The sequence below is a fragment of the Coturnix japonica genome, chromosome 14 (genome assembly GCF_001577835.2).
Source record: "Coturnix japonica isolate 7356 chromosome 14, Coturnix japonica 2.1, whole genome shotgun sequence".
NCBI classification, from domain to species: Eukaryota; Metazoa; Chordata; class Aves; order Galliformes; family Phasianidae; genus Coturnix; species Coturnix japonica.
The window spans coordinates 6,021,542-6,047,414 of NC_029529.1; the positions used below are offsets into that span (position 1 = coordinate 6,021,542).

The 25,873-nt window shown below is 43.6% G+C and overlaps 1 protein-coding gene across 5 annotated transcripts; it reads right to left on the reverse strand.

The window, feature by feature from the left end:
* Window positions 1-58: 58 nt before the first annotated feature.
* Window positions 59-23,592, reverse strand: MEIOB (meiosis specific with OB-fold). 5 transcript variants are annotated; one of them, XM_015876690.2, is made up of 15 exons: window positions 11,589-11,736; window positions 11,221-11,330; window positions 9,962-10,037; window positions 6,677-6,734; window positions 5,478-5,609; window positions 4,640-4,712; window positions 4,149-4,344; window positions 3,764-3,864; window positions 2,628-2,680; window positions 2,431-2,526; window positions 2,212-2,313; window positions 1,687-1,840; window positions 1,339-1,522; window positions 849-935; window positions 59-516 (listed from the first exon to the last, which is right to left on the reverse strand). In XM_015876690.2, the coding sequence occupies exons 3-15, from the start codon at window positions 10,028-10,030 to the stop codon at window positions 394-396; spliced, it is 1,428 nt and encodes a 475-aa protein (XP_015732176.1). In that variant the 5' UTR covers window positions 10,031-10,037; window positions 11,221-11,330; window positions 11,589-11,736; the 3' UTR covers window positions 59-393. The 5 variants fall into 5 exon arrangements, with proteins under 5 accessions (XP_015732176.1, XP_015732174.1, XP_015732177.1 ...); XM_015876688.2 differs by having other exon boundaries at window positions 11,221-11,333; XM_015876691.2 differs by lacking the exons at window positions 11,221-11,330; window positions 11,589-11,736 and adding an exon at window positions 23,530-23,592.
* Window positions 23,593-25,873: the final 2,281 nt, after the last annotated feature.

Consider the following 25,873-nt stretch of genomic DNA (forward strand, 5'->3'; position numbering starts at 1 on the left):
GCTGCTGCAGTTGCCAACAGCTTTGTGTTTGGACTCACCAACATACACCACAAACGTATCTGTATTTGAAAGTGGGCCTTTATTTACTATAAGCAACACAGAAGTTGCACAGCAGTTAAAAAAACAAAGTTTAAGAGATCTGTCTTGTACTAATTGCTATTTCTGATATTTCCCAAACAGCAAAGAAGGCTTCCACCTCCCTTCTGAAGGGCTGAATTTAGTAGAACTAACTTTTCTTAGGCTGTGGACCTATTACACCTTTCAAAGTATAATCACCTTAAAACATCACCACAGAAGCCCAATTACAACAAGTAGTAATGCATATCCCTTAGCAAAATATGATAATAACAACCTTCTACCTCTAAAATGCAGTGAAGAAGTGGTCTTTTGCTGTTACCAAGCCACGTGGTGCAGCTTTTTCCCCAGCAGGCTCTGACTTGCTTCTATAGGATTTGCTAGTTTGCATGAAAGTATATTTGCTTTCAGCCCAGATCTCCAGTTGGGTGACAGGGTAACCTGCAAAAATGAATGAAGGACTTTGTTTTTACTGCTGTATCAATGACCAGATATTACGCTATGTGTATGTTACTACCAAAGTAAAATGCTTTTCTGAAAGTAGAGTTGACTGAAGAGTAAGAACAGTTTTGCTAAGAAGGGAAAGTGTTAAACCAGGGAATCAGCTCCAAGTTATCCTAAAACAGGCAGTTCTATGAAGAAAAAAGGAATAAAAGTACAAAACCTGATGCTTCTTTTGAAAAATTCAGCAGAATTGACATGGAATTTTTCAGTATTATACATGCTACCCAATAATGATTTAAAACAGTAGTTGTTTTCCACTATATACCAACTTTAAAATAAATCTTGCTCCGTTCTAGAAGAAGTTGCCATTTCAGTGCAGTCCTCTTGTCTTCTGTTAGAGTGAGGAACTCGTGGACCTATGAATGACATGACATCACTGATCACTTCAGCACATAGCTGTAATATCTCTGCCATAAAATGATGATGAAAAGAGGATTTAATGCATTTTTAAGCTGTACTTTTCAATTTTAACATAGTGTTTGATATATGTACATAGACAGTCAGATGAAGCACAGTGAATTGCAGGGGATTGCAACCATCTTCTCTGAGAAGCGTTAATTAATGAAAGTGGTATTCTGAATAGGGTATTCACTCTTATATTTAACGTATTTCCTCTTATTAGCAGCCAATGACTTCTAAGTTTTTACCAACATGTATATGAAGAACATACGTACATATGAAGAACTGTTAGAGGTGTTTGTAAGTTTCATTTCATCTGAGCTATGGAGCATAAGAGCAACGTCATTTATTTCTACTTACGGTGCAGCCCAAGGTTTCCTCAGCTATGCAGTCAGAGAGGTAACAAGAATAAAGAGTGCCTGTATGATCTGTCAGATCAACGAGGATGTCAAAGCTCGCAAAGGTTGAATTTGAATCTGAAGAGATGTCACCACAGAAGGTGCACATGTTTGACGTTTCGTTTATCACAAAACGGCACACTGAGCTGAAACACAGAAAGGTAATTAGAGCAAACATGTAAATCCTCCTTGCTTCAGCTTGTTCTTTAGGCTGAGATTTCCCAACTAAATACCATCCTATCTCATTTGGGTCAGGGGAAGAAGAAAAAAACACTTTTAACATACAAATTTAGAAGAAACAGTTTCTTACCATCTGTTGCGAATAACTTTAGATACATTATCATCAATGTCCAGCATGGAAATGTAGCCATAAATAATGCCAAAGACTGGTTCAGTTTTTCCATCGCTCTGTAAAGCTTTTTCTTTCAGCTGCTTCACAGTATAAACATCAACTATAGTCTCCACTACAAATTTAAAAGACACGTGAGTCTAAGAAACAAACAGCACAGAAGAGCAGCGGAATGAAAAGGACTTTAAGAAGAGATGATCTAATGCATCAGAAAAGCAGTGCATGTCTTCCTTTTGGAGAAGGCTCATCATCAAGAGGGGGAACCTGCAGTTTTCCTTACTTAAGGCAGAAAGAACATGTCAGGCCACATACTTGCTTAGTCACTAAATGTGAAGATACATAAGTGATAACGTAAGGAGTAGCCCTGTTAACAGTTCAGACTTGAAGCATGCAGCCAGGCTATAGCTTACTTTCTACAAAGAGTATGAACTGGAAAAACGACATTATCTAGTTTTCTAAAGTCAAAGGGTTTGGATCCACGCTTACAGTTAATGGGTTCTTTCGATTGTTCCTCCATTTTGTCATGGAAAGCTCCTGACTGTGCATTCTCTCTTATGAAGCTGAAGAGAACATTTGCTTCTGCAGTTTCTTGAAAAACAAAACCCAAAACATTCATTTTTAAGTGATGAATATATGTCATATACAGATAGATAAAAAATAGTATGGCGATTAGTAATAGTAAAGCAATAATTCAACAGCTCTTACCTGGATTAGTTGTAATAATGGTCTTTGATATCACAGTTGCAGTCATGCAGTTCCTGAATTTGTCAAAATTAACTCTCACATCTGATGCAAATATTACTGGGCACAAAAGGATTAAAAAATCAGTTACTTTAGAATATTAGAATACAGATTGCATTAGGAACAGGGGGAAAAAAAACACCAAAACCAGAACATTATACCTGTTTCTCGTGGGATCCAACTCTGTGCAAGTTGGATAGATTCATTGTCCCAACTAAACCAAAAGAAGTTAATGTGTCAGTACATTTCTGAAATAGCACTAGTACTTTTAAGTACAGACCTATTAAATTAAACTAAATTGCTCAAAGGGAACAATTCCCTCATTACATGCCCATACAAACAAATGAAATACTGTGTTTACCCATGTGCATTTAGTTCACACACAGCCAGGATGCTCTCAGTATAGTCCAATGCAGTCCCTTCTTAATCCCATGCCAAGTAAGATAAAAGAAAGGGCTATTAGACTGTTCAAAATAATACCTGGAAAAATACTGCATGTATTTCAAAGTTGTGCATCAAGTAATTTCTAACTAAAGCAAATCAGAGAGAAAGTAGCCGCTTATCATCTGAGCTGTTTCTCTGAGAACAAGTTGTTTGCTGACATCAATAGACCAGATGTTCAGCCAGTTTTCCAACACTGGAATCCTTGTAAATTGTGAATCAGACTAGAGTGAGGTCAGTAGTAGCCCTCAACAACAACTATTTGATGGTTAGGTCCCTTAATAAAATCTCATGCAGTTCCTCTTAAGTTTGGATGGCAAAAATACTGCCAAAGCACAGCTTTGTTCTGCTTTTAATTAATCCCTACAGAAGGATTTCAGCTCTTTACTTTTCGCCTGGCATTGCTCAGCCACCTCTTCAGCGATGGCCTCTGAAATACCTTCACTATCATGTGATATCCTCTCCACTTCCCAGTCCTGTTTGGCTTTAGAAATGAAGGATATTCCTCTTTTTATTTTATTTTTTTCCCCCTCATTACTTTGTGGTAGAATTGAATGAACTTTGCAAATGTTTTTAAATGCCAGGTCCTGATTTAGAGCAAAATTCTCAATAAAGAAAAATAAAACTATTTGGAATTAAGCATCATTTGTTAGTTGGCAGTCTGTCAGTAAGTCATAAAACTAGACATGTAAAGTTACTCTATGGAGACTTTTAAAAGTCTCTATTCAATGTGTATTGCTGCCTCATCACTGTTACCACACAAATAACAATGCACGTCAGACAGTATCATAAGCAGTATGCATTTAATTCTTTTCCTGCTCTTGCATGAATTTTAGTAAATTAAAACATATTTTACCATATTATTGGGAAAGACATCTCTGTTTCATCATAGAGCTTTACTTCACATCTCTGACCTTTTCTTTTGTCTGTAGTTATAAAATACTTGGGCTCACCAACCTTTAAAAACACAGAGGATTAATCTGTAAGAAGTAATACAGTGTTTAGGAGTATAAAGCGACAACTTAGAGAACAGATGACTTTAATAGTGATAGGAGGGGGGAAATATACACAACTAAATAAAACCTATACACCCATAGGTATAGGTTGTTATAAAATTATACACATTAACAGAAGTAATTTACTTCAAGATAAAGAGACACCTTTTATTTTATAAAAATCAGCAGTGAAAAACACCGGTCTCTTATGGCATCTTAACTTACTGACATTATAGATTAACTTACTGACATTACAGCTGCAAGGACATTAAGAATTCTTCCATCAAGGCTCTGTCCATTTGCAGTGATATCACCCAGTGAATAATAATCCTGAGGGTCCTTGACAGGTAGGTGCAACAGAGAAAGTAGTTTGGTGTCCATTTCATAGCATGAAGAAGTTTTGACAACGGAATGATTTTCACTGATCAGTAATTTGTAGCAGCTAGATAATATGCACACATACACAAAAAAACATCAATTAGCATTTCATTTAACCAACTCATTAACAATCCAGAACGTTGATTCAAATCAATTTCCTTAAAGCTGGATACATATTTCAACTTTTCAGTAATTTTTAAGTAACTTACATAAAAATAAAAATTCATGTAATTAAAAATATATTTTATTTTGAGATTGTTTGACCACTACTTCTACCAATAGCACACTGCTGTGATGAGCTGCCAATGAAAGGAATTAGTCTTTCTGGAAAGACCCACCAGTCTATACAACACATTTACCTTGGAGTTATAGGGTTGAATTTTTCTTCCTTTTCTCCTTCCTTTGACTGGACTAAAGGATTTTCAATTGTAACTACAATCAAACAGCAGCGAGTTAAGTTAGAACACTGAATATTAAATGCACGTAAAGAGAAGGAGCTTTAAAAATGCAGTTGTTTCCCAGGTAGCATATGGAAAAGAACATACATGTGCAACAGCTTCTGTTAAATGCTTTCATTCTGAAAGCATTATCTGGCCATACAGCTCCCATTATAGCCAGAGTCCCACAGGAGTCCTCAAGACATTTAATGGAAACAAAATGACTATAAGTTGCTGTGTGCATAGTCTTCATAGTCACAGCTTTCATCCAAAAGCTGCATCGTGGGAAGCAGTCTTTTTATTAATGATATAAAAGCACAGACTGTAAATAAATAGAAGGTATTCCTTGTGTTTGTTTGTTGCTTTTTTAATGAACAATCATATTAATACCTATAAGCAACAAAGGCAAAGAAAAACACTGAACCACTGTGCGGAGTTTATATTTCATACTTTATAATAATGTAATGTAAAATTTAGATCCATTTAACTATAGGTGAGATGTGGGTGGCTGCGTTCAGTGGGTTTGTATCTGTTCTTTCTGTTGACATATTTACTGGTTTTAAATTTAAAACGTAGAGATCTTATTCCATTCCTCTTCATACTGAACGTAACTGAACAATTTGTTTCCAATTAAACTTTTTTCCATGTCCTCTGAGGAAAATATAGTAAAACCACAAATACATAACACTGATTTACTGGGGGGGGGGGAACACAAAAACACATTCAAACAGAAACATGTTAAGAGTAAACTCCTACTCACCACAGTCACCAACCCTAAAGCTTTCTGAAAGCGATCTGATATATTCTTCTCTGCCCCAAGAACTGACATTAATAAAATAAGTTGGTGAATCACGAATAGTGAAACCGAACGTGTATCTTTCAGACCCAATGTCTGCAAAAACAAACACTACCGTTAGCATTCACCTTGGTTTCAACTAGGCTCGATTCTAGAATACACGTATAAAAACTATTGTTCCAGGGTTTTGCTGTATTCTGTCATAGAGAGCCGCTACCCGCAATGAGAATACCACTAGAGGTCAGCAGACTTGTCGGCAAATAAGAGAACCTAATGGCTGTGGTTGCAAGCACCATCACAGCTGATGATTTGAAATGAATAAAAGAAATGCTTTCCAGCTCTATGGAAAGTTCATCATCAAGAGGGCATTCATGAGTCTCATAAACACTGCACTCTGTCTTCTCTTGCAGCAAAATAACAAGGTTTGTTGTGGATCATACACATCTGCAAGATGTCATTTTTCAATTACAGCACTGACTGTAGAGCAATCTGCAGGCTGTAGTTTTGTGGAGGCATCAGTATAAACCACCACAGTCTCCAACTACATGGAATTGTTTCTGATGAGGATGACTTCCCTCCAGAAACTCACTGCCAGAGCAGGCTCAGCACAGTGACAGTAAGGGGAAATAACTGAGCACTTTGCACAGAGCTGGAATAGCTGCAGCCAGATACTTCCAAGCAGTCTGTGTTGTCCCCAAGCTGTAGATGCATTGTTTCATTATCCAATTAACAGTGTATTAACAATGCATTATTCCATCTTTTTCTTTGTGAATATACAATAACATTAATTTGGCATTGCTCAGACCATAAATTACTTAAGGAAGTCCTTCAACATTTCTATGAGAGAATGAATAGGAACAAACCACAATCAGCACCAGCAGTATGCGTGGTAGCAGTGTGTTCACACTGATACTGTCTTCTTCAGACCCAGAAATACTTCCATGCTGGATTTTTTCAATATGAATTCTATCTGATACTGTTTAGCCAAATTAATGCTGCTCTCTTTCTTCTTGCTTCCCACCCCCCACAATTTTGGGGGGCATTTCTATTCTCTACACTTTAGACAAAGAGGTCTGTTTATCATTTAAATATCTATTTCAGTCGAGCATGCCAAAGTATACCACATAACAAAACGAAGTAAAAAAGGTTTTAAAAGACTCTACTTTTTCTGTCTGGAAAGCCTCTGACATCTGTTTTTCCAATAACCACACCGATTACATTCTGAAAAATAAAAAGATTATAGAATAAGAGTATTGAACACAGATGGATACGATGAATTAGATTTCATGGGCTTGCACTCTACTGATGATAATAATCATATTTCTGACTGGTAATCACTTTAATCTATTTATTCCACAGTACCACATGAACAAAGGACTAAAACATAAACATACAAGGTTACTTTAAAAAACATGATTAAAGATATTAAAAGAACTACATCTGTTTCTGTTTGTAAAGGCAGTGAGTGGACAAAAGTTCACCCAAAGACATTCATCATTTTGTCTGTTTATGCCACTATCTCCTCAGGTGGGCACCAATATTGTTGTTTCCTGCTTTGTGCACAGGCCTCAGATCTCCTTAAACCCGCTATGAAAAGGCTGGACAGAATTTATTTCACTGTTATCCCTGCTGTCACCACAGAGATGCACATTTGCACATCCACAGGGACGGCCATTTATGCCACCCTCGTCTTAACAGCATACATTTCTACAGGTGCTTTGTCTCTTCCAAATGACCACAATGAGACTTTAGGCAATAAATGTTTTTGATTATGAAAATTAATCTTATTCTGCTTTGCTAAACTTTTGTTTATTGTGATAGAGCAACTCTCCTCCTGGAAGAGGAGAATATCATTAAAATGCAGCATAAAGAGAGAGGTGGAAACACAAGAGGCCCTGAGGCTACAGAGCTTCTTCCACTTCTGACTTTCATAAAGTAGCATTACACGTTTATTTCTCAGCAGATAATCCTAATTGCCATTAATTCCGAAGGGGATGAATGGAATGAAAGGAATGAAACCATTAAGTTGTACCTCATCTCTTTCACATCACACACATGAGTTTACCTGCCGTACTCCACAACTTCCTCGTCCCAGCAGGGGAACCACAGCAGTCAATTAGCATGGGGCAGTTCAGCAGTTTAATAAGCAACACGCACTGAATTTTGCACCTATTCACAAAGCATTGCAATCTGACTGACCTCACGACAAATATACAATACCTAAATGCACTCAGAAGTCTAGCCTGGTGATCCCTGTTTACTTTGAATCACTAGATGGAGCAAGGTCACTGTGTTATCCCATCCTGCTGGACACCAGCTCATTAGAAGGGTGGAGGCATTAACTGTATAACATCCTAGTTCTTCCAGCCTTTCTGTAAATGAATATTTTCTATCTATCTAGAAGATATGGTGATTTAGATTAGAATTTCATTTTTCTATTTTTGGATTTGCTTCTTAAAATATATATATACATATATACACATTTCAGTTAGATCTGACTACAGCACACACTCCATCACGCTGCCGGTCTGAAGAATTGATATTTAAGATGACTTTTCACACAAACTATGCTCATGTAAATCTGCTGTTTCCAAAAGAGGTCTCCACTGTATATAAATATATTCATTGTTCTCTTATTAGTACAAAGCCTGCCCAGCAAGCTGACAAATGGAAGTGATCTGGCTGAAAACTATTGGGGGAAGGGAGGGTGCAGGAGGGCATAAAAACTTTCAGAGATCATTTCCTTGATCAACTTATTGTGCAAGCATACAAGCATTGCTTTTGCCAAAAGGGGAGGAGTGGAACATGCCTGGCACTAAGGAGCAGACCGTGCTGCCTTTTTTGGCAGAGCAGTGCTTGAGACGACTCGACCAAATCAAGACACTACAGCACTGTAACACTGCAAGTCTCTTACAGCTCTATTTTACTTTTAAAAAATAAACTGCAAAGTAAAAACTTATAGGATTTAGATACGTGCTGATCAGTCTATCTTAAGATATTGGTGAGCCGTCTTACTAAAAATACTCTCCTGTACATTCACTAACTGCAACACTCAATATTGGTCTTATTTGTACAAATTAAATCTTTTAACTGAGTCACTGAATCCCTGTATTTGGGAGTATCAGTGAGTGAGAGAATAAATGAATTTCATTGGAGAATGGGAGTTTCTAAACAGTTGAAAAGAACACACAGTGCCACTGCGAGAGCATCTAAAACTCTCTTCCCTTGTTCATTTCTTTTCTGTGATATCTCTTTCGTTTGTCTAACTAAAATAACTGTTCTTCAAAGGAACAAAGGGCTAAATTGTCCCCCTCCAAATAAAAAGCTGTGGGAATAAGAAAACTTGTTTTCAGCTCTTCACAACACATCAGATCTTCTGTTGGACATACAGTTCTGTAGGCACACGTCTACTTCTTGCTGCATGGAGAGATGCAGCTGTAACGTGTAGAAGTGCAGCTTCCCTATTTTATTCTTCAGGCATTAAGTTCCTGCAGCATCAAACACTCAACAGACATTATAACTAGTGGGCTAGACAGAGTGAAGGGTGGGAGACATTGCTCCCTCTGTAGCCTTTTCCCTCCTGTTTTAAAACATGATTGCACATAAAAAAGAATGAAAAAAACTGGGTCCCCAGACTTTCTAGTTATAATTCAACCATCTGAAATCCAAAAGAGAAAACGAATGAGTTACACAGCACACTCCTTTGTTCAACTCTTGCTGCTGGAAAGATTGTTCTCATTTGTGTCAGGAACAAACAAACAAAAGAAAATCATACAGACATTCAAACATCTGCATGAAACTACCAAGTACAAACCTCTGCTGTTTGCCAAGTTTACTTTTTGGTTCATCCTACACTTCTGTACTCCCACAAGCAAAGTTTTTAGCTCCTTTAATAGCCTGACAACTGCAAAACCTGCTTTTTGTTCTAAAGAAACAGCCCTATCTGAGATGTAACTGTGAGATTTTTATCCCATTAAAACACCATACCATTCAACAAGAGTTTTGTGTGAATAACTAAGGACTACATTAGTTAGCTCAGAGGGACTGAGCACGCAAGTAAAAACTGCAGGACTGGGCCTTATGTTCATAGCTTGCAGTGAAAGACTATTGTAGGTTACAGATGTATTGTGACTGCATAATACTGACTCTGTACATGCTTTACTAATTCAGCATCCATTTAAAACGTTACAAAGAAGCCTCAGATTCTTTCAGACACCGAGTTGTCTAGTCAGTATCTATAGTTGTGGTACCCACATACTATGGACAACAACAGCATCAATTTTCATTTTCCTGGTTTATACACAAAGAAAGTAAGGTACTTTATATCTAACAATTATACTAATGCTATTAGTATCTAAATACACGTCAATTACATAATTTTGCAGTAATATAATACAGTCATATACAATTTCGCTTGAGAACAAAAGTACTATGTCACTGAGACTTACAGGACGAGCAAGATTTGGATGCAGATCTGAAAGGGCAACAAAGTCCCGTGTTGAACTGGAATAAGCCATTCTCTATCTGTAACATGAGAAAATTTATTTAGATTTTTTTTTTAAAAAAGATCTAAACAAATCATTTAAAACTATTCATAGGAGGAATAACAAGCAGATTTTGAACACAAACGTTTTGGCCTAAATAGCATGTCTTCAATAAAAAGTGTTTCAAGCTGTCTGAAGTAAGACAGTTCTTCATTGTTTGCATTTGGCTGAGGAATCTATATAAATTGTACTGCTATCTGTGCTTCACACAAATGTATTTTTTTTTCCAAAGCATTAAATAATTCCATTAGCACAAACCTCTGAAAAACATTTTCCCTCCTTCTCCTGTCTGGGAAGTTCAAGTGAACTTATTAAGGCAGCTCGTTATATAGAAGGGTATTTACATGGGAGGAACTGTAAGTGTTGCGCTGAAAACCACCTTCGGTTAGTTTTTTAATTTAACATTACTACTTTAAAACATTTTCAGACTGTCAGCTTAACGTTGCATTCCTGTGAGCTACTCGAGTCCTCTCCATTTATACCAAAGCTGGACTGTGGTTACTTGTTAGCCTGCCTGAATGCCTTTCATTATTTCAGTTCCATGGTTTGTTCAAAGACATTAATGATATTTACCCAACGGTTGTCAGATTCTCCTTTTTTTTTTTTTTTTATGTCAAAGGAACCATCAAGCCATCCAAATCTCAAAAACCTTTAATACTGGGGAACTGCTGACGTTCTCAGGGGACGTCTGTTCCAAACCTTGTAGCACAAGTCTTGAATGGATTTGGTATCTTTGCACCTGGCACCCTGTGTGAGAATTGCTAAGCACTGTGTCTGTCATTGGCACAACGATCTATCTGCTAGAAAAGCAGGCAGGCTCTATAGAATGTAAGCATTTCTCTGAGATTATGAAGTGGTTTCACTAAAAAAAGAATTTAAAACCAGACTTTCACAGAAAGTTACTTAAAATTTGCTTTATAAAAGCCACTCAGCAGTGTGTCACTCAAACCTATGCCTATTACATGGAAGAACTGATGTTCACTAATGTAGTAAAGTCAACTATCCCTTCAAGGCATGTCAGCGTTCCCATCTCTAAAGCAGTTCAACATTGTTGAATGCTATACCTCACACCTCAAGTGAGTCAGCTGGGAATCACTGGGAGCATATGCATCAAAAGACAATCAGAGAGGCAATTAAAGATTTAAAACACCACAGGCCCTGACCAGGGGAGCAGCAGCGCCCTGTTGTACTGATTTATCCTCTCCTCAAAGGCAGGAGCTGAGCCCCGAGCTCAGCCAAGGGAACTGTCAGCACCTGCTCAGGATCAGATCTTCTGCTGAGAAAGAAAAAAAGACAAGATGGAATTCAGAATAAATTAAAAACACTGAAACTTTTGGCACCACCACCCATCCCAAAATGGTGTCTGGCAGCAGAAGAGCTGGCACCCTCAGAGCTCGATGCTGCAGAGATTTTCCCTCACATGGGCCCAGCATTGCTCTCCCTCCCTGCCCTGCTCTGAGTAACACATGGCTGCTGGCCCCACGGTTTAGGGCAGGGTAGATGGGCAGGAGGAGCACTGACATGGCCTCACCTGAGGTCTGTAGGTGTGGAAAGAGAAACAGAAACCCAAGAGTGGAACGGGCCACTCTGAGAGGAACAAGAGACAAAATGGCGGCGGGTGCCAAAGGCGGGAAAAAGCCAAGGCAGGCATGAGGGAACTACCGGGCCCTCCAGAAACAGCTGCCAAAACAAAGCCCAAAAACACTGAGAGTCTTGCGTTATAAAACTATATTTGTTAAAATCGATGCTCTTCACTTCTGTATCATAAAATATTCTACTCTTGATCAGCGATTTTATGGCCTCAAGGTCACAGCTATTGAAGTTTTTAGAGCAGCCGGACAGATTCTCTGGGTTCACTCTGTATTACGGGATCTTTCATTTCTTCAATTAAACAGCTGAAAATGGATACCACCTGTGCTCTCATATTTATCGCGTCACTAAAGTCCATGATAATTGCACAGTGCTGATGACAAACGCATGCCAGAGAACTGACAGCTTGGGTGCTGGGCTTTTTAGGACACGTTTTATACAGTAGGATCTATAGCTTTAACATCATTCTATATGTTTAAAGTCTCTAAAGAACAGGAAGAGATCACATCCGTGGCTCATTTTTCTGTTAATTCCCTTGTATTCAATATTTCAATCTAATGAACAAAAAGCAGACAATGAATATGGTGATGTGACCCTAATCAAATAGGAAGAACATATGCTGAATAATGCTGCCGGAGGTACAGGACTCATGCTTACCACCATGACTGCAAGGCAAACCACACACACACACACACAAAGAAATACACTGAAATGAGATCTGCAGGGTCTACACTGCTGCAGAGGGTGATCAAGGCAGGATCATGTCCCACGGGCTTGCAGGTGTTGGGTTTGGTAGGTTTCAGTGGGACACGAGGGCCTGCTTTGCTGAACAAAGTGGGAATCTGGTGCTGGTGCCCAACACAGGCATCGCTTTCCTTAGGCTTTGTCCCACTGAGCTATTTATCTCCCAGAGGCACAAAGGACAGGTGAAACCTGAGGCTACCAGCACTGAGTCTTTCATTGGACTCAGAGCCACCAGAACAAGGCTGCTGTTGTGCATTGCTCCTCAGGGTCCCCACAGCCTCAGCAGAGACATTTAGCAATTGCCCTGCGTTCTACTCCTGGTGCTCACTCCCATTTTGAGCACACCTACATTTTTAAACTGAGATGCATTTCATTTTCCCATAATAGCTTCTTTTAGGATATCATTCTCAAGTATGTCCAGATACAAGGAGCAGTACAAAGGGATGCACCCCTCCAGCCACAGCACAAAGGCATCTCAGAGAGTGGACTGAGTGAGAACTGAGCATTTCCCTGGAAGACATGATTAGATGCCAGATTTCCAACTTACACGTATTGAGACATGAATGCATGTGACCAATGCACCTATCTCACAGCAATGCTCTGACTTCTGCCATTTGTCTGGCATATGGCACAGTGGGGGGCAGTCAGCAGTTTGGAATTCTATGGGTTACTGTAAGCTGCCAACATCTCTATAGGTGCTTATAATAAACAAATGTCTCCAACCATAACGTCTCCCACTAATATGCAGTATAAACTGCTTCTCCAGGTTAGGTGTTTTTAACAGCAACACTGAAGAGAGCTTGCAAAAACAGAACTTGCTCATCTTTACTAAAGCTTTTCTCCTCAATTAACCTCAAAGTGGTCGTATAAAATAAATCAGCATAATTATCTCCGTTTGACAGCCAGAAAAACAGAGGCAAGAGAAAGACTAGGAGCAGTTTCCCAAGGGCCAGGTTCCACACGAGTACCTTGGGTACATCCACCCAGCCCCATATAAGCACCAGTCCCTGTGGGAGGGCTGCAATAGAAGATCAATATTTTTCTGATCTAGTGCTTAATCCCTGAGAGGTCTGAGTGATTTCAGCTCTCCAGCACATCAGGAGCACTTAGCACTCTGTCGATTGAATCTGTGATTAGCAGAGACTTGCCGTGTACAGCTGCACACTGAATGGTCCCTGCTAATTAGGCCTTCGTGAATGGATTTATTTAAATTACACTCATTGGTATGGTCAAGGAGTGCAAATGCCATTTTGTAATTCGCTTAGCAATTTGTTATGTGACAGTACCGTTTGCATGCCAGGGAAGCTATCCCTGTCTAGCAATAGGAGGGCCATTTCTGAAATCATCTTCAAAGGGATCTCCAATGCTAAAGGAAATCAAAATATTTGCAAGTTTTACATTGAACACAGCTTTTACTTTAACATTTATACACTCCCAGGACCAAAAGGATCTGTGAAATGAAAAGGGCAGACCTCTAACATTATGTAATTGGCTTGGCTGAATGCATTAAAAGCAGCACATTATTAAAGGTATTCCCTTTTCAGCAGCTTGGGCTGATACCTGAACTGGATAAGAATGGGGTGTGCTGATGAAGTAGTGATGGACATCTTTAGCAGAAGCAGTGCAGGTGCTGATGTCCCCAACAGGTGCTCAGCGTGCTGAGTGATATTTAATCTAAATTTCTCCCCATCACCTCAGCAAGTCTTTGTTAATCTCTTGCTTTGCCCTGCATCCCCCCCACCCCATCCTGATCTGCAGCTCTGAATAGAACATCCCGGTTCTATTCCAATAGGAGTTTTTCATTCTGTGCAACCTTCTAAAGCCCAGGAAGATGAAGCAGCCTGGAGTTCTATTTGAAAACGAGAAGGAGCATGAACCATGGCTGGTTTCAGCTGCTTTGGTCCAGGGAAAACATGAAGATCTGAGGCTGATGCATCTGCAAAGCAGCAGTGTGAGCACTTCTTGTGTGCATGCATGAGCCATGGGACCACACGATGAGGGCTTGGGGTAGGGATACCAGTGTCTCTCCTTTGCCCTACTGCTGACGAAGAAGAAAAAAGGCCATCTTGAAGGTGAAAAGCTATTTAGGATGTGAAAGTGCTTCCCTTTCCAGCTGCTCAGGAAAGACAGTGCTCTGAAATAACAGCTGCACACAAGACAATGTCTCCCTGTTCCCTCTGATGAATTCACAGAAAACCTCGTAAAACCAGATCCAGCCTACCCCTTGGGCAGGGTGCTACAGCATCTGGGGGGCCTGAGAGCAGCGAGGTCCATGCTGGGGGATTGCAGCAAAGCTCACTCTGCATGGTTGGCCCTGGATGCCCACTCATCAGCAACCTCAGCTCATAATGAATTCAGAAGTAATTAATCCCTTCTGCTATGCTAACGCAATGACTGAGCAAGAACGTCACGTAAACTGGGCAAGCTCAGCGAGGAGAGCAAACCACCGGTGCCAAAACATGCTGCAAAACCTGCTCATTCTGGCCACTGCTGAATTTTAGCAACAAAAGAAACACCACAACTGAGATTCTCAAAACCAGGCTTTGACTGAGGACTGTAGGGAAATCAGTCTGATGGGTAACTCGCCTAAAGCTGCAGAGATGAAAAGTGCTCTTTTTCTTTTCTCTTTTTGAGGCTCCGAGCAGCATGAGAGCACCCAGGCTGTGGAGGATCATCTCTCCCCTATATAATTCCAGATAAACTTAAGTGAAGTCAGTGAAATCACTTGGATTTTCATCACTTTCCTCAAGACCAGAACTTCCTCTCTCCTCTATGACCAAATAAATGATGAATGTTTTCCAACCAAGCCCCAGAAAATTAAAAAAAAAAATACAACAATTAAAAATAGTTTTAGTGACAGCTCCCTGACACTAGGGAAGAATGCTTTAGGAGACGAAGAATGATATTTAGCATTGGTTGGCCGCCATTCAAACATTTTCAGCTATTGAAATCAATGAAACCAAACCCATATAAGTTATGTCTGGATTTCAGATTGATACATGTGATATTCAACAATACCAATTAGGCTGCATGGGATAGGAGCCCTCCAGCAACAGAAGTGAGGGAGAACCCTTCCAACCTTTAGTTGTTTTAGTTTTCAACCATGTCTAAAACTCAATCCCTTTTCACCACGCATGAGCGGATCCTAAGGAAGAAAATCTGGGATGTAAATCTCACAGGCAGATCGGGATGGCTGTAAGAGAATGCTGGAATCACAAAGTAAATAACATTTTCCCCCACCACAAAATTCAGTGAACAGAACATTAGAGAAATGGAAATGATCTGTCCAAGCTAAACTTTACTACAAAAATATAACTTTGATCTCCTGGCCGAGTGCTTGGCCCTGCAGCCAATGGCAAAGCTCCCATTGCCTCCGAGAGCCAAGACTGCTTCCAGCTCCTTCCTATAGGTAATGGCGTGTCAACATTTCCATGGTACGCCTGGCTGCCCGTCAGCCAGCTAGCTAGAAAATTCCTGCATACCAACACTGACATTTTCTGTTTTCATCTACTAGAAAAAAAAAACACAAAACCTCTCCTTAAAGCCCATTCAGAGCGCACAGATATAAGACCTGATCAAAACAGAACTACATCAAGCAATTTTCCCTAAAGAAAATGAACACTAGAGGTCAATCTAACAACTTGTCCCGGAAATATATATCCCTGAAATAAAATATTACAGACTTCTTCTGTATACTGTACACCTCTCTAACTACATCCAGATTCATTGGCTTGGCAAGGCACTTCGTATCTAACAAGAGTTTGTTCTATTCTTCTGAATTTGTTCTCGTCTTGCTGTGCATTAGTATTTCCTTTCCTGCAGCTTGCCTATATGATCACTGTCCCGATTGACATGGCTTGCTAATGTACTTAACTACCCCTTTGTGAAACAAAAGGGGAAATTGGCACTTGTGTGTGTAAATACCAGAGGCTAAATGCATCCCTGCTGCAGCCCCAATGCAGAGGGTTGTGCTGGATTAGAGACAAGCATAAGGGAAAAGGGGCAGCCACTGCCACATGGCCAAAAGCCCATCTTAACCAGACCTGGATATACCAGTGGGTATACCCATGGCCTCAACAGTGACCCCATGGATGACGGGACGTGATGGGACACACAAGGCTGTGGCTTTCAGCATTCAGCTCCAGCTGCCATCTCCTAGACATATGGATCAGTTCGTGCTCTATTCACCTCATCTTCTGCTCTTATGTTCTGTGGCTGGGAACTCTCACAGACTATATTTAATACATGCAGAATTGTTTTCTCCTTTGTCATCCTTAGATGCCTTCCGATGTTGGTGAATTTCTTCCTGCCTTTTCCCTGCTCTTAGTAAGACAACTACTGCACAGCATTACCAGCCTGCTGCAGCCTCTCCTTTACAGCCGTCCTTTGCAAATCCTCCATTGCCTTTTACAGGGTTCCATTCTTATCCAGACCCAATAAGGACATCAACATAGAGACTTCCTCCACCAGGAAAGCTAAGGGACATTCAAGGCACAGAAATCAAGTCCTTTGGAAGTGCATACCAAGCAAAGAGCATGTTTAAGCACATTTCTCCCATGGAGTCACCGGGACCATTCATGTGCTTTGCACTGAGCACATGTGTGAGTGCTTTGCTGAACCGCAGCCAAACACAGTTCTTCTTTATGACTGTGGGCCAGATCCTGTAGCAATGAGCAACGCTGATGAGTAACATTTATTCACACAAGCAGTCTCTGTGGAACAGGGCTGCCAAGTCTTGGCCCTCTATGATTTTCTCTTTAGCAAGCAGCCAGAGCTGAGCTCCATATGGCAGCGCCAGCTCCTCACTCAGCAGCTTGCCTGTTGCCAGCGCCTCGGTGCAAACAGCCCAGCGAGGCAGAAATGTTCCAGCCCAACCTTTGCATTACAATTACCCTTAAAAAACTGCCAGAAAAAAAGAATCCTTAAAATTCTTTCAGGGTGTTTCTTTGTGATGTGGCCCCATGCATGACCATGGCCAGTGACACTCACCTGGGCAGTCCTGAGATCTTCCCAGATGGGGGCATCTCTCAGGAACGTCCAGAGGGATCTGTCCCCAGGACCCAGCTTCCTGGTGACCTGGTGGATCCCAGGGCCACTGCAGGCATACCAGGCTGACAGGACAAGCCTCTTGCACTCCTCTTCAGTATGGCCCTCATATGGAGCTCAAACTGCTGGTGCATGGACAGCTCTTTGTGATGGTCCTTTCCAGTTACTGCGTGCAGAGGAGAGATTCAGAAGGGGTGTGAGAGTGACTGAGATTGTGATATAATCGACTCATAGAATGGTTAAGGTTGCAAAAGACCTGCAAGATCAAGTTCAACTGCCAATCCATGCCTACCATGCCCATTGAACATGGTGACTTCACCATCTCCCCATACAGCCTGTTCCAATGCCTCACCACCCTTTCTGAGAAGAAATGTTTCTTAGTATTCAACCTGAAGCCCCCCCCAGTACAACTTAAGGCTTTCACCTCTCATCTTACTACTGGTTTCCTGGGAGAAGAGGCCAGTTCCCAAGTGGGCACCTTATACTCTCATGCAGTCCAGTCCTTGATCCAAGAAAGTCATAATGAAGCAGAGCTGAGTGGGAAACATCTTGCTATCAATCTCACCTGTGCTTGCCCCTAGAAGCTCTGTGTCTCTTGGCACCTCCTCTCTGTTTTCTTCTTTAAAATACACTGCACCAGCCATGAGGACCCTCCAGATGCTGTGGGCACCCTGCCCAAGCCCTCCTAGTATCATTCAGTCAATAGCAACTCTAGCCAGGAACCAGCACACATCTTGTGCTTTCTCCATCCTTCTCCACCTTGTTCCAAGAGGCTGGGCATGCAACTACTGGTGACGATCTTTAACAGGAGTTAACATTTTTCAGAGGTCTCTGAAAACACCAAGCAGAGCACTGAGGAAATGGCCCTACCTGATATGATTGTCAGAACAGAGCTCTTGCATCCCTCATCGCCATGACCTCACCATCCTTCAGTGCCATCACCCTCCTTGTGGAAACCAAAAAGCACAACAGCACCAAGTGCACGGCAGAATTCACCCAGGCAGGGTTATGTCAGCCAAGCACTGGGCAGGATTAGGCCCCCACTGAAGCATGGGTTGGTTATGCTTATGGAACCAGTCTGCATCCCTGCACCCTTGGCCTCTCCATAGCATGTGTTATTACTGCCAAATCAATATGTGCATCTTCCTGGTAAATAATTGTGTCAGTGGGATGCTAATGGTGTGCAGTACTCATGGTGTCAAGACTTTTTTTTTTGTCAGCAAAGCTAAGTCATTCATTTTTCCCCCCTTCCCCTCTTGCCAAGCCTTCCCAAGCGCACAAAATGGGCTCCAGACCCACCTCCTACAAGGAAATGAGAACCAGCCCCAGAGGATCACCCAGCAAGAAGCCTCTGTTCAGAGATCTGACGCCTCTTCAAAGCTGGGGGAGCAAATGTGCTCCTACCTCCACTGATTTATGGAGAACGTCTGCGTCACTGATGCAGGGGAAATGCTTAAACACTACCAGAGGGAAGGGGAACGAAGCACTCACCGCACGTGCTGAGAGCTGCACTGCATAACCCCACGCTATTTATTATACTTTGCTTTGATATAATTAGATCTATATTACATTCTGAAGGCAAACAAACAGCTCAGTGACGGTGCACATGCTGCTGGGTTAGATGTTCCCTAGCAAAATAAACTCTGGAGTGCGCCTCAGCTGGGACTACCCAATGGCAGTGGGACATGCTAAAAGCCACTCTCAAACTGCACGTGGCTGCAGGCAGCCCAGGACTATGTCCCCATGGTGTGGGAGGACTTGAGGAGTGCAGGTGGCCATCCCATGCCCCATATTGCCTGTGCCAGAGGCAGGGGAAGAGCCCTGCTGGGTGTAAAGGCAGAACCAGAAGGGTTTGGTTAAAGAGGGCAGAGCCCTGTGGCACCATGTGGAGCTGCTCCTCCTTCTTTCCCTGCCTCAGTGAGAGGTTTGGGGTATAAATTGTTCTATCTGTTTGGTTTTGATTTCTGCTGATGCCCCAGTATTATTTATGCTCTTGAAATACAGCAGCGTGCACAAGTATAGTGTTGTGCTCATGAAATACAGCCCACTGCCTATCCTGTTTATTGACTGGAGCAGTAAATAATAGCAGCAAGCACAACTCAACCAAAAGGGCAGTGGACATGGCTGAAAGGCTGCCCATATGCCAGGGCTGACAATACCGTACCAGCAACCCTGGGCCATGGAGCAGCTCCTGAAATGCTCTTTTTCATGCAAAGCATAGCCAAAAGAGCCAGCACAGCCTGCAGGTGGGTGACAGTGACAGCTGTGCCCTGGGCTGGCACAAGGCTCCTAGTGCTACAGGAACATGCAGGGCAATGTGTGCCAACATGGGACACCCTGCAGTGCTCCCAGTTGGTGCCAGAAGGGCAGCAACAACCAAAAAGCGAAGGCCAGGCCCTGTCCAAGGGACACACAAACACTGAGAAGTGGTTCCTGCAGCACCACACACTCCAGAGGAGCCCAGAGCCCACTGCTAGAAATGAAAACACACTACAGGGATTTTCTTTCAAGTTTGATTTGACCTCACTTGGGGAGGAAGAGGAAAGTAGTACATAACAGCCCTGTGTATAAAAGCAGTTGCTTTATTAGCATAGTTAATGCCTGTGGCATTTACTCAGTGTCAAAATTCTTGCACTTTTTCCAGGGGAAAAGCAACAAGAGAATCTGCATAATGCTGTCCATGCAGAACTGCATCTCTCAGCTGTCCCAAGCGTTTCCCTGGGAGTCCTCTCTGCCCTGAAGTAAGAAAAGGGACCCTAGGAAGCCAAGTGTTTGGCTGTGTAGATTGAGTGTTGCTATACTGGGAGTCATTTGTCTTGGCTCAAAGGTGGAGCAACACCATCCTCAAGGAAAAGAGCTTAACAACCTTGTAGGAAGATCTGAAACAGATCTGGACCTGGTCTCAATCATGCAGCTGCCATGAACCAAGTGGGGTTGATTTATGCCAGCAAGCAAGCAGTTCCCTAGGCTCAAATCCATGCCCAGCCCTTCTGCTGCCAGAGCTGCCTGTCCTGTGCTGGGCAGAGCTTATTCTGTTGAAGCCATCTCCCTCTGGAAGCCAGTACAGAGCTGAGTACAGAGAGAGATGGCAATGGGGACACTGCAATGCCATCTACTCTCTCTATCCTCATCCCAGTTCATCTCAGGGCAGCATCTGCAAGCAGAGTGGCACAGCACAAAACAAGAAGCCGCTTTTATCAGCTCTGCTGACGCTCACCCTGGGATGAGCACAACTCCCAGGCAGCCTCTCAGCAGGGCTGGCTACTTCCCATTTATTTGGTTGCTGTCCCCAAAGGGGAAGCACCCAGCCCTCCACACCCAGCAGCATCACACCCTTTCAGTACCTAGCACTGCATCCAGCCACATCCCTGCTTGGTGTATGAAGGCAGCAACACAAAAGCTCTTTGCATTCCTGGGGTCACCCCCAAAACGTCTCCTCTTGTTCCATGGACAGAGGCAGACAGCAGCAGACACACACTGACCCATTTCCCAAGCCATCCCCAAACACCATCTGCCCATTTCCACAGCTGAGAAACATTCCGCAGCCCCAAGAAGCAGCAATAAATTCAACCCAAAGCCCCCAGCCTGCTTCTAAGGCTGAGCCCAGCCTGGGGACATCCCTGTGCACCCACTGTGCTCCCCAGCCCTGCAGACAGCACTGGGAGCTGCTTCACCTTGGCTCCATCCCCATGCAAGAGCTGTTTGCCAAGCTCAGACTTGGAGCTAGTGATAGACTTTTGTGCTTTGGCTCAAAGATTCTGAAAACAAGAGCTTTAATCATTACTTGCTTTCATGCACCGAGAGCCAAAATTGTCTTGTTAAATACAGTAAGTGATCAGTGCTCACAGTAAAGAACATTTCAATGACGGCTTGTGTGGATAATTATTTCAGGCTTGCCTTTCTTCCCCTCTTGAGAAAAATTATGGAATGTGGAAATTATAGCACAGCCTCTCCGGACCCTGAGCCTGCTCTGCTGTTTGCAGGCACTCATCCCTGGGCAGCTGTAGCAATGTCTGTGCCTGGTTGGGTGCACGCCTACTTGCTGCAGCATTGCTGGGCACAGGAACCATCCCTGGGCAGCTGGCACCAATATTGCATCCCCTGCCATAAGAGCAGCCTTTGCCTCAGACAGGTCTAAACGACCCCAATTTCTGCAGAAGCTTCATTAAAGATATTTGCATTCCCCCAAAGCCCTTTCTACCCATGCACAGTCCTATTTTGCTGCCCCATTTGCAGGGATACATAGGGATGACAGGCACAGGGACACATCACTGGAGCAAAGCCAGCAGGAAGGGAGTTGCTCCCAAGCAGCATTGCTTCTAAACCACTCCAATATGGCAAGGCAATGACAACCAGCTGGGAAAGCATTTTAAAGACCCTTAATTAAAGGCTGACTGTTGCACAAGCCCCTTTCCCATCCCCACCAGGAGTGTTTCCCAGTTCTCAGCCCCTCTATCCCTTGCACTTTCCCCCTGGTGTTTCCTGGCAGCGTGCTGGGGCTGCTCCTGGCGATCAGCCCTTGTGGGCAATGGAAGTTTGCAAGCACAGCAAAAAAGGAGAAAAAGTGAAATATTCTCTGTTGATTGCACAGCAGGGATGGAGGCAGGACCGGGTGCGTCTGCCAAGGTGAAGCACACATGGCTGCTCCAGCACCTGCCTGGGTACTGAGAACAGCTCCTTAATCTCCTTGTTGCAGTCTGTACACCACTGCAATACACCAGGAGCAATGGGACTGCATCAGGCCCCCCAGCACCACTGCTTGCCTCTAACCCTGCAATCCTGCACTCAGCTGCAGGGCCACTTAGCGCCTGGGCACAAGGCAACTCTAATGGCTGCAGCTTCACACTCATGCAGCTTGCATTTTCAGAATGGCCCAAAGATAACTTCTTTTGCACCCAGAAATGCAAATAAACTCAATCAAGCAGCCCCACCACTGGCACAGCATTGATGCCAGCTCTACAGCAGCCTTCCCTGGCAGCAGGGCCAGACACTCATGGTGGGGACATGCCAGCAGCATGCCCCATCCCAGTCTGAACAGGAACAGTCCCAGCAGGTTGCTCCCAGATAAATCATTTGGTTAATTATTTCAGTAAGTAGCAACTTCCCTAAAAGCATCTCGCTGACTGTTCACAGGCTTCCAGAGGGGCCAAATACAAAGGATGCATTTGTCTCACCCTAATTCCAATTAAGGCAGTGAATAACCAAACCCACAATCAGGGCACAGGTTGAACCGCAGCAGCCCAGCTTCCCTTGTGCTGGAAGTGAGTGCCATGTCCTCCATGTCCTGCACACTGCCATGATGTTCTGCACCTGACACTGTTTATGCCCCACATGCAACCCAGCCTGTGCTCTGCGCTACTTGGAAGCCACCACCAGGCACGTGGTTGCAATTAGAGCAACCTCAGCGTGGGCATTTTCTCATCTATTGGGGAATATGGCATGAATTTATTTTATGTATTGAGATTGCACCAGGATTGGAAGCAGAGAAGAGGCTGGGCGGGGGATGGCAGCCCAGGGTGCTGTTGGGCTGAGCACTGCAAAGGGATGGATGCATGTTTCCCCCAGGGGCTGTCCCCGTGCCAGCTGGACACTGCAGTACATCCTATGGTACACAGCATTGCAGCCCAATGCATCCCTGAGCGCAGGAGAAAGTAGAACTTGCTGCCCACTCCCACCATAGGAGAATAAATCCACCTCCACAAGGCATAGGCATCACCTGAGCCCTGCTAGCACAGCATAGCCCTTAAACCATACATTCAGCAAGTTGTCCCTGACCTCGCTGCTTCACCTTCACTTGCCTTTGAGCCCCAGTGGATTCCAAACCCCATTTCTCTCCCATCACACACCAGAGGAACACCAGCAACCCTGGGGCTGAGAAAAGAAGCAGCAGCAGCACACTACAAGACAGGTCTCCTGGAGACCTCAGGCACCAATATGGAAAACTGGTTTGCTCTAAGCATTGTGAGTTGTTCCCTAAACACCTCTGTGAGCAACCACACTGCCCCATTCCCAAACATTAGCAGGACTCTACCTTACAAACAGTGCAAAGGACAGCCAAAAGACAGCGTCCCTGGCTGCAAATTCCTCCTTACCTGCCAGATCCTGCCACAATCCAGGACACCACCTACACAGCTACACCAGGTCCTGCAGCAAGGAGCCAGGTCCCCAGAGCTCCTGCATTTATTACCTCCAGGTGCACCATGGCCCTGCAGCATGAGCCCCACCTGGGAACAGGGCATGGAAAAGGGAGGAAAGCAGCTGCTGACTTCCCTATACCTCACCCAGCCCAGTGCAGACACCCCAGCTTGGTTTCCACCAGTGACCACTAACTGCTCTGATAGCAAACATCACTCTGCACATCCCCAGCTTAGGGCTTAGGCTGTGCACGTGTGGAGTGGCCACCATACAACGCACCGGGTGTTCATACTTGTTCTTGTGCCGGACCTGCAGCCTCAGTGTGTCTGCCAACACCTTGTGCCATGGATGACACCCACCTCCTGAGATTATGCTGCCTTAAAGTACATCTTGGTGAGGAAACTACTTGATGGCCACATTGAATCCCAAGCACTCATTGAGGCTAATCCATCCCAGGCACCTTCTCCCTGCTCATCCAATGCTGCTTTTATGGTCCCGATGTAATGAAGTGCGGCTTCACCTGGGCAGACCCACAAGTGGCTCCTCTCGGAGGCAATGAATACAAATACTTGACCTCGTGAGCCGTGGGGCAGCAATTAGTTTAAGCAGGGGGTTTGTGTAACACTTCAAAAGTCTTAATCCGTGCGGTCAGCCCTGGCACGGTATTTGCCAGAACCTATTGAGTAGTCTTAATGAGTCTGCAAAGCAAGCTTTCAATACATTTTGGGTCGCTTCAGATGCTTTAAATGGCATAGTCTATATGGTATTGTGCGGCTTTAGAAAGGCCCGGGCTCTAAAAAAGTATGGTTCCCTTTCACAGGGCAGACAGACCCCATCCTTGGAGCCGGGACCCTGAGAGTTTTGCATATCAATACGGCTCGGGCTGAATGCAGTCACTCAGCTGGGAAATAGGATCACTATCAGCGTTTCCAGGCTTTCACAGGCACTTGGGAAACTTTAAAGCTCTTGGCGGAGAATAATTTGGTCGAATGTCGTGGCTGGAAACAAAACCTCAAGCAGTGGAGCACGGTCCATCGCTCAGCTCTGAGTGCCACCACAGCAGCACCAGCCTCATTTCATCTCCCCTTTCCAGCCCTCTAAAAAAGCCCTGATTCCTCCTATGGCCTTAAATCCGTAAGGCTCAAACATTGCACATAGGCATTCTTCAGCTCATAGATGCTCACAGACAGCCAGGACAGCCAGCAATGCATACATGAACAGGTAAATGTTGTGTTGAGCTCCGACATCGTGTTAGTCCTGTTCATGTCACTTGTCCCAGCATCAACTAGATGAGCCCGAGTGCCAACATGCCAACTGCCAGCCCCAGCTCCATGCACTGATACAGAACGTGTGTCTCCTGGAAGGGACGCAGAGAATATCCCAGCAGCCAGGACAGGGGAGTGGGGCAGAGAAGAAAGTGCTGGTGTAAAATAGTGAAGAAAGAATCCTCTGCCTCCTCTGCATTACAGGACAAATAACACCCACCAAATTCATCACCCTCAGGACAAGTGATACCCATCACATCCATCACCTCCAGGACAAGTGGTACCCACCCATCCATCACGCTGCATCAGTGGTGCTAAGCAGTTTGACAGCATGCGTGGTAGAATGGTCAGCGCTGGGATGCACTGTAATGGAAGCAACCACAGCCAAGGCATATTTGCAAACAATGTGATGCCCCAGGGCCCTTGAAAACACATAATTAGCTCATTAAAAAGACAAATGCAAGTCACTAATAAGATATTAAAGGTTAATTAAATGTTTCCCCATCTTTAATTAAGGGAAAAGTAGTTAATTCAGATTAAACTAATTTCTGCAGCCTCCCATGATGGCTCTCTATGGCTGCAGATGTGAGGATCTATTGAGATGACTGAACCCGAAGGTCAGAGATTGGGGCTTTTGTTTGCTCTGCTTGGGTGAATTTGGGGAAGCGGGGATTTCTATCCAAAGGGTGAGAAATGCCCTTGCTTCATCATCTGGGTTACTCAAAGAACACAGGAAGGTATGTGATATGCAGCCCTTTCTCCCTATCCCCAGATCTGGCACTTATTCCAAACCACCACCATCAATTGTTTTTTTCTTAATGAGGAAATTCCTTCAGACAATTCCCAGCCTGCACAAAACACCCCATGCTTTGGGTTTGCTGCCTGGCCAGCTGCAGCCAATGCCTGCCCCCAGTGCAGTCATTTGCCCAAATGCAAACCCAGCATTGGCATCACGGGGCTAGGCTGCCTCCCAGCACTCATGTTGGATCACACGCATTCACACCCGTTCACTTGTCACCAGCACGGCTACAGTTAA

What these genes read in the sequence shown, in the direction of transcription:
- MEIOB (XM_015876691.2), bottom strand. Translation starts at nt 10,030, where the DNA reads ATGGCTTATTCCAGTTCAACACGGGACTTTGTTGCCCTTTCAGATCTG. An exon ending in CTTTAGGGTTGGTGACTGTG is followed by an intron (nt 4,713 to 5,477) that starts GTGAGTAGGAGT and finishes GTTTGATTGTAG; the next exon opens with TTACAATTGAAAATCCTTTA. An exon ending in TTGGATCCCACGAGAAACAG is followed by an intron (nt 2,527 to 2,627) that starts GTATAATGTTCT and finishes TTTTGTGCCCAG; the next exon opens with TAATATTTGCATCAGATGTG.